The sequence below is a fragment of the Sarcophilus harrisii genome, chromosome 3 (assembly GCF_902635505.1).
Source record: "Sarcophilus harrisii chromosome 3, mSarHar1.11, whole genome shotgun sequence".
Lineage (NCBI taxonomy): Eukaryota > Metazoa > Chordata > Mammalia > Dasyuromorphia > Dasyuridae > Sarcophilus > Sarcophilus harrisii.
In genome coordinates this window covers 606,422,140-606,430,634 of record NC_045428.1, presented here as the reverse complement: position 1 = coordinate 606,430,634, position 8,495 = coordinate 606,422,140, and the positions used below count along the sequence as shown (strand labels likewise).

At 41.0% G+C, this 8,495-nt stretch overlaps 1 protein-coding gene across 2 annotated transcripts; it reads right to left on the bottom strand.

The window, feature by feature from the left end:
* Nucleotides 1-1,137: 1,137 nt before the first annotated feature.
* On the bottom strand, nucleotides 1,138-8,281 carry LOC100921948 (zinc finger protein 2 homolog). Of its 2 annotated transcripts, XM_031964003.1 has the most exons (4): nucleotides 8,126-8,281; nucleotides 7,660-7,800; nucleotides 5,423-5,549; nucleotides 1,138-3,350 (listed from the first exon to the last, which is right to left on the bottom strand). In XM_031964003.1, the coding sequence occupies exons 2-4, from the start codon at nucleotides 7,792-7,794 to the stop codon at nucleotides 1,426-1,428; spliced, it is 2,187 nt and encodes a 728-aa protein (XP_031819863.1). In that variant the 5' UTR covers nucleotides 7,795-7,800; nucleotides 8,126-8,281; the 3' UTR covers nucleotides 1,138-1,425. The 2 variants fall into 2 exon arrangements, with proteins under 2 accessions (XP_031819863.1, XP_031819862.1); XM_031964002.1 differs by lacking the exon at nucleotides 8,126-8,281 and having other exon boundaries at nucleotides 7,660-8,100.
* Between the last annotated feature and the right edge of the window lie 214 nt (nucleotides 8,282-8,495).

The window sequence follows — 8,495 nt, the reverse complement described above, 5'->3', positions numbered from 1 at the left end:
TTCATCAGCACTGTACTTAACTCCTTTCTAGTCCAATTCTTTATGCTTTGCAGCTGCTTTGTCAGTACCACCCCCCTCTTGCTTTTTCTCCTTTTTCCTTATTTTAAAACTTGTGGGATTCTTTAAAGCCAATTATATTATGTTGTATATATATAGAATGTTTCCTTAGGAATTCAATTAGTTGCTCTCCCACTAGTTTCCACTTATCTGGCTCTAATTTTTCTTCCTTAGAAAACGAAGATGTGCACTCTAATATTTCTAAGAGTTCAATGATCTACTCCCAAGTTTCTAACAAACCGTGCTTCTTTATTAACCTAACTATGCATTCTACACACTTCCCTTGGGGATAGGCAAGGCTCTTTTCTTAGTATTTGCCCCATTTCAGCTGAAAAATGAAAGTGACTAGTTTATCCCTTGCCAACATCTCCCGCTTGTCTATTTTTGTACTAACTCTTATTTCCAGGTCACAGGGTCTTCTTCACTGAGCTTACAATCACATCAGTCGAACTGCTCAGTGTAGGTCCTTATGTCCACATTTCAGTGCCAAAATATAAGGAATACATTCAAAACATTTCTCTCCAGTGTGGCTATTGTGATGTGGAGCAGGCCTATTTGTCTGAAAGCCTTTCCTCAATGAATTCATTTATAAGGTTTCTATCCAGTGTAGATTGTCTCATATACAGTCAAATGGGAACTCTTTGTGAAATACTTTCACTTTTATTATTATCATAATGCTTCTCCTTAGTGAGGATTCTCTTATGTTTACCAATCTTGGATTTGTAGCTGAAAGCCTTTCCACATTAATTTCATTTATAAGCTTTCTCTCCAGTGTTGATTCTCTGATGTGCAGCTGGAAAGGAACGCCACAGTTTCTGCCTTTTACAAAAAGTCAAGTGCGAGGTATAATCTACAAGTGTAGCTAGGAGAATTCTTGATTCAAGATATAGATTTAAAAGACAGAGAAGGTCAAGAAAATAATTTTATGATTTCTAGTAATGAAGTCTTCAACATTGGTGTAAATGATAAGAGGAAACCATCAATATCTGATTTTTTTTTAATTTTCAAATTCATACAAATTAAATAACATTTAAAATGTACAAAAACAGAAAAATATCTGAAAAAGCAAATCTACAAAGTGTGAATTTCTTTTTTGAGTAGTAATGAAATCAATAAAACATTTTTCAAAGCTTTCTCATTCCTTCTGTTCTACTGCATGAATCACTACTGTAAGAATGCCTTCCTTATTGTTTTAGATAAGAGGGGCAGGGGCAGGACAATCCTATGGCAAGTAAGCTTCCACTGCTATCCTCTCCTACCCAAAATAGGAAAAAAAAAAACAACAAACACACACAAAAAAAAAAAAGTTTCAGTCCCATGTGGATTTTCAGATGTTGGGCAAGATGGACACGGCATCTAAAACTCTTTCTACGTTGATGACATTTTAACAGATTTCTCTCTAGTGTGGATTCTCTGATGTTTAGCAAGATGGGAGTTAGATCTAAAATCCTTACCACATTGATGACATTTAAAAGGTTTCTCTCCAGTGTGGATTCTCTGATGTTCACCAAGACTGTCACTACGTGCGAAAGCCTTTCCACACTGACTACATTTAAAAGGTTTCTCTCCAGTGTGGATTCTCTGATGTGCAGCAAGACTGGAGGAGAATCTGAAAGCCTTTCCACACTGAGTACACTGAAAAGGTTTCTCTCCAGTGTGGATTCTCTGATGTAAAACAAGAATGGAATTCTGTGTGAAACCCTTTCCACATTGATTACATTTATAAGGTTTCTCTCCAGTGTGGATTCTCTGATGTTCAGCAAGAATGGAACTCTGAGTGAAAGCCTTTCCACAATGATTACATTTAAAAGGTTTCTCTCCAGTGTGGATTTTCCAATGTAAGGCAAGATGGGCACTCTGTGTGAAAGCCTTTCCACATTGATTACATTTAAAAGGTTTCTCTCCAGTATGATTTCTCTGATGTAAACTAAGATGGGCACTCTGTGTGAAAGCCTTTCCACATTGATTACATTTAAAAGGTTTCTCTCCAGTGTGAATTCTCAGATGTAAAGCAAGATGCGCACTCTGTGTGAAATCCTTTCCACAATGATTACATTTAAAAGGCTTCTCTCCAGTGTGAATTCTCTGATGTCTAGCAAGACTTGAGCTGCATCTCAAAGCCTTTCCACAGTGATTACATTTAAAAGGATTCTCTCCAGTGTGGATTCTCTGATGTTCAGCAAGAACTTTCTTCTTGGTAAAAGCATTTCCACATTGATTACATTTAAAAAGTTTCTCTCCAGTATGGATTCTCTGATGGGCAACTAGACTGTCACTGCGTGTGAAAGCCTTTCCACACTGATTACATTTAAAAGGTTTTTCTCCTGTGTGGATTCTCTGATGTTCTGCAAGCTTGTAATTATATCTGAAAGTCTTTCCACATTGATTACATTTAAAAGGTTTCTCTCCAGTATGGATTCCTTGATGTCTAGCAAGATGGGAACTGGATCTAAAAGTCTTTCCACACTGATTACATTCATAAGTCTTCTCTCCAGTGTCCGTTTCCTTATGTTTTGCTAGACAGGAGATATCTGTACAAGTTTTTCCACACTGATTGCATATGAAAGGCTTTCCACAGTGAAGACATAAATAAGGCTTCCCTCTAGTGTGGATTCTCTGATGGTCAATTAGGAATGACCCATAATGGAAAGCCCTCCCACATTCAGTACATTCATGAATCATCTCTCCAGTATGAGCCTTCTGAGGGCTAGCAAGAGTTGGATTACAAACAAAGGCTTTACCACACTGATCATATCCAGATTTTTTCATTCCAGGAAAGTAAGGAAGAGATGAGTGATAGGATGAGGTTGCTTCACGTACATTATGTTCATCAGGTTCTTTTCTAATATGAATTTCCTGATGAGTAATGAGATTAGAGTTCTGACTGACAGCCTTCTCACTTTTATTACTTATTTTGGAAAGCATTTCTTCAGTATCACTTTTCTGATGGCCACTGAGGTCTGAATTCCATTTCACAGGTATATCCCATTGATTACCTGGAAGCAATGTCTCTACTTCTTCAGTGAAGCATTTCTTGTATTTACTATCTTGAAGATTATCATTTCCCGGGGTCATTTTCTTACATTGATTTAGGATAGAAGTCCATCTGAATCTCTTTCCAATTTCATAAAATTCAAAATCACTCTTTGGATATCTACCTACTTTGAGAATAAAATCATTCATTTCCTTCAAATTGAAGTCACAGGGACCATCATCCATGAATCTTTGCAGGTCATGTTCTTCCACAAAAATTCCCAGCTTTTTATTCATCTCATTTACTGTGAACCCAGTTTCTACATTTGAAGAATACACAAAAAGACACACACACACATATAAACAAAATAGCAATGTTACATAAGAGTCATTGCAGCTTGGCACCAAACTGAATATACAAAATTTCATATGTGTACTCAGTGCATACAATGGCTTTTAATACCCCAAGTAATTTGTAAGAATTTTTAAGATTGGAGGCAGTTAGGTAGTGCAATGGATAGAGCACCAGCCCTGAAATCAGGAAGACCTGAGTTCAAATCTGGTCCCAGACACAAAAAATTTCCTAGCTTTGTGACTCTGGGCAAGTCACTTAATCTCAATTGTCTCAGCAGAGAGAGAGAGAGAGAGAGAGAAAGAAATAGAGAGACAGAAAGAGATAGATAATATGTGAGATGTGCATCTCAAAGTACTGGACCAATCAGAGACTTATCCCTCTCCCAATGAAATAAACACATTTAGCAAAAGCAGGGGCCTAAGGCCAAGATGGCTCACCAAATACTTAATGCCAGTAGATTAGAATCATCTTTGTGCTGGAACAGTTTTTCTTAATTTAGAGCAAAAACTGAGACAATACACAATTGAAAATTGCAGAGCAGATAAGGAATAGACTGCTTTCAGAGATTTGTTGGATAAGTACCACATTTACTCATCTTGGAAAAAAGTAAACATCCAATTGGTTTGATGAAAATAATGAGGAAATTCAGAAGGTATTAAATGAACAATGAGAACTCTACAAGATTTACAAGATTACAAGTATGAGCAAAGGTTACAGGCATGTTGGATTTTTGGCCCAATAAATAAAGGCAAATAAAGTTCATTTTTATATTGAGTGTATCGATCCAAAGCTCTTTTATGATGCCCTGGAGACCATTTATGAAACAAAGACCTACTAAGCTGCCCAATAATGATGGAGTTACAATGATTAGTGATAAGGATGTGATAATGGAAGAGATGGGCTGAAGTGTTTCATAAAGTTCTCAACACCATCCTTAACCAAGGCTGAAGCTGTTAACCATTGATCTTAGGTTGTATTCCATTCCTCTTCAGCTATTCATGACTTGATGGCATCCCTAGTCTCTAGCTCTTTGTTACCCAAAAAGAGAGCTGCTATCAACCTTTTAAATATAAAATTTATATTTCATTATGTATTTACTTCTTTTTTCCCTAATTATCTTGGCAAACAGACCTTATAGTGTATTTTGGAGACAAAGTATACAGTTTTATAAGTCTTTCACAATAACTCCAGATTGTTCTCCAAATTGAGTGGAACAATTCATAATTTCAACAACAATATGTTAGTGTCCCCAACGTGATATCAAAATGGTGTTTTTCGTTTGCATTTCCCTAATCAATCATAAGTTAGAATTTTCTCATATGTCTGTAAATAGTTTTAATTTCTTCATCAGAAACTACCTGTTTCTACCTATCCCTCTAAATATTGAAACATGAGATCTTCATCTAAGAAGTTTTCTCTAGAACAGGGCCCTTTGTTCTTCTCCATCAATTACTTGTTCCTGCCCTTCCCTGTGCCAGAGGTGAAAGCTTTGGAGGCTGAGACCCCAGGCCAATGCAGATGTCCCCAGGGCTTGTGTTCTAGGCTAACTTAGCAGAGGCTTCCAAGAGTGCATAGCACTTCATTTGGGTCAAATTTCTATTTGACCCTCCTTCTAGGGAAGATGAGGTACGTCCTAAGATCCTGCTAAGGTCCTAACAGTTTCTGGAGTTTTAGTCACTTTTGATTCTCAAAATGAATTTTGAGGTATTTTCATTTTGATTTAGGGGAGATTATTAGGGAGCTAAGTATTTCCTGCCATTGTGCCATTTTACCAGACCTTCTCCCATTCTTTTAAAGTCCATTTTCATGGAGTTTACTGGCAAATGGGGCAGTAAGATCAATTACCTGACTGAGGGTAAATTATGTTACTCAAAAAGGTACAGCCGAGACCAAAATGGAAGGAGACTTGGTGCCCTCAGATGACTGAACACCTAATCCAATTTCTGGGATGCAACACAGTGAGGATCAATTCTGTGTTGTTTGTGCTCATTTTGAATGGAGGATGAACACCAAGAAAAGAGAGGAAATGGTCCTTACCCAAGGACAGCAGATTCTGGACATTCTCCAGTGTGACCTCCTTGTACAGCTCCTTCTGAGAAGGATCCAAGAGCCCCCACTCCTCCTTAGTGAAGTCCACCATCACATCCTTGAATGTCAGCAATTCCTAAACCATCAAAAGTCACTTGATTTAGAGCTGAATGGGCCTCCAGAATTCATCTAGTCCAACCCTCATCAACTTAGAGGAGGAAACTGAAGCAGAGATGGGATTTGCCAAAAAAGCATAGAACCTTTAGAAGTGTCAGAACCCTCACTTTGAACGAGGCATTGAGAGCCCAATAGAATATTGAGAAAAGCATTCTCCATTTGAAGGATAATAAAGGTTGAAAAAATGCTTAATTACAAAATGCCTCTCCCAATGGAATCAGGGAGAATATATGAATTCCATAGAATCTGTGGAGGTGAAAGGGAGATGATGAGACATCACTCCCAACAAGAAGGGTCTTAAGTGATTATATATTTAAAAAATTCTATGAAGTTTTTTCCAGAACCTGGTAAATACTGTATATTCTGGGAAAGAAACCATTATCAGTGTGAAAGAAACCATGAACAGTTTTTAGATGATGAAATCAAAAATAATGTAGGAAAATGAAGTGCTCTAAATCACTTTTGATTAAGGAAATGCAAATAAAAACAACTCAGAATTATCAATTCACATCTACCAGATTAACTAATAAAACAAAAAATGATCAATGCTAGAAAGAATGTGGGAATACTGGGATGCTAGTGCACTAAAGAGGAATTGTGAAGTGATCCAAGCTTTCTGGAGAGCAACTTGGAACTATGAACAAAGGGCAACCAAACTGTGCAAATCTTTAGATCTAACAATAGCACCTCTAGGTCTGTATTATTCCACAGAGATTACAAAACGAGGGAAAGGGCTTACATGTGTAAAAAAATTCATAGCAGACTCTTCCTGGAGGCAATATTATGGAAACTGAGGAAATTCCCATCAATGAGGAAATGACTGAACAAGCTGTGGTATATGAATATAATGAAATAGTATGGTAAAATAAGAAATGCCAAACAGGCAGACTTGAGAAAGAACTAAAAAAAACTGATGCAAACTGAAATGAGCAGAGCCAGAAAAAGATTGTGTACAGAATCAGCACCAGAGTGTGGTGATTACTATGAAGGACTCTGCTCTTCTCAGGAGCACAAGGATCTAAGGTAAATATAAAAGACTCAAGAAGGAAAAGGCTTCCCACCCCCTAAAGAAAGAACTGATGGACTCTGAAAGTGATTGAAGAATGTATCATTTAGTTACTTTATTCTTTTTTCTCCTCTTTTGATCTGTTTCATTTTTCACAACTCTGATTAACAGGGAAATATGTTTTAAATGATAGCAGGGATATACCTATATGAAGTTGCCCACCTTTTTATTAGGAAAGGAGGGAAAGGATGGAGAAAAATGTACAACTCCAGATCTGATAAACATGAATACTACAACTGGTCATGTCATTAAATTGAAAATAATTTAAAACAAACAAGCAAATGTACCTTTTTGTATCTGGGTCCTAACTTCTTTATAACTGGCCATGAGACCCAACAGATCCTACCTAAAGCCCAGGTCATGTAAGGAGGAGAGACTGTCTCTGTGTCATCCCCATTCATGAGTCTGTCATACCCTCCAATGGATAAATAAACCATAGACTATTCTCTGGCTGGACCCTGAGCTCCCTGATTACCCCTAGCAAGGACCCTGACAATTCCCACAACAGGATCAATGAGATCATCTTTATGTCTGGCACAGGGCAGACACCACAATACCCAGCCCAGCCTTCTTTCCCCTGACCCTGGGCCTTTTCAATGGCCTCTCTCCTGTTTGCAGTGGCCTCCTCCCTCACCTCCTGCTTCCTTCACATCTCAGCTAAATTATTCCTTTCTGAAAACAAGCTTTTCCTGGTCCCCAAAGTGCTGAACCTTCCCTCTGAGCGTAGCTCCCGTCTACACTGCCCAGCGCAGGTGTGGACACAGCTCATGAGCTGTTTTCCCCGCCTGGGACCTCCGTGAGGGCAGATCTGTTTTTCTTTTCTTTACCTTCCCCCACACCCTCAGTAGTCAGCGCAGAGCTTGGCCCAAAGGAGCTATTTTCTAAACATTTATTGACTTGTTCCGAGACCTGGAAAAGGAGGACTCAGAGCCCTGGGAGCAGCCGTGTGGCCTGAGGAGGCAGGAATTGATGCTGCTCAGCTCTGGGGAGGGACCGCACTCACCTGGGACGAGGGGCTCCGGCTGTCAGGGGCCATCTGTCTGGTTCTGGGCTTGGGTCCTCTGCCAGCCGGGCTGGGGAGGGAGAGGGACCTCTGAGAGGGAGGCCGGGGTCTGAGCCTTCTCTGCCAAGGCTGCATGCTGACCTGCCCACAACGAGAGAGAGAGCTCTGAGGGCGGGGAAAGTGGGGAGGGGCTGCTCTCACTCGGTTTTTACACTGGAGGAAACTGAGGCAAACGGTGTAAAACTGGAGGTTCGGTGGGTAAAGGGTCACTTGGGTCCCCCAAGAAACACTCAGCAGGGTCCCCATCTCCCCAAACCACAGGGATGCACAAGCACGCCCCTCCCCCATCTCCAACCACACAGGTGAAATCACTCAGGGCTCAGGCACCTGGTGCAGCCGCCCCCACGCGCACTCAGGCACCCCCCCCCCCACGCGCGCACGCGGCTTAGTTACCCGCCCCACTCACTGCTCCCGCACTTTCGCCCCCGCTCCTGCACGCGCGCCCCCCCCCTCGGAGCCCGCACACCCGCAACAGATTTCCAAACTCTGCCACAGACGCGCCCGGAACTGGCGCCAAAGGGGAGGAGCCTTAGGAAGGACAAGGGAAGCCCCAGGCGGCGCCTGCGCACAGATGCCCGCTACCCTCCTCCCCGCCCCGCCCCAGCGCAGAAAAAAGAGAAATAGACGCGGGACCCAGGAAGCGGCGCCTGCGCCCGGGGCGTCTGTTCCCGAGCCTTGGCGGAGGAGCTGGGGATGGAACGTGGGGTCCGTGCGGGAAAGAGACCCGGATGTGATGGGAAATTCCCCAAGGAAAAGAGGCCGTGGAAGGTCTGAGT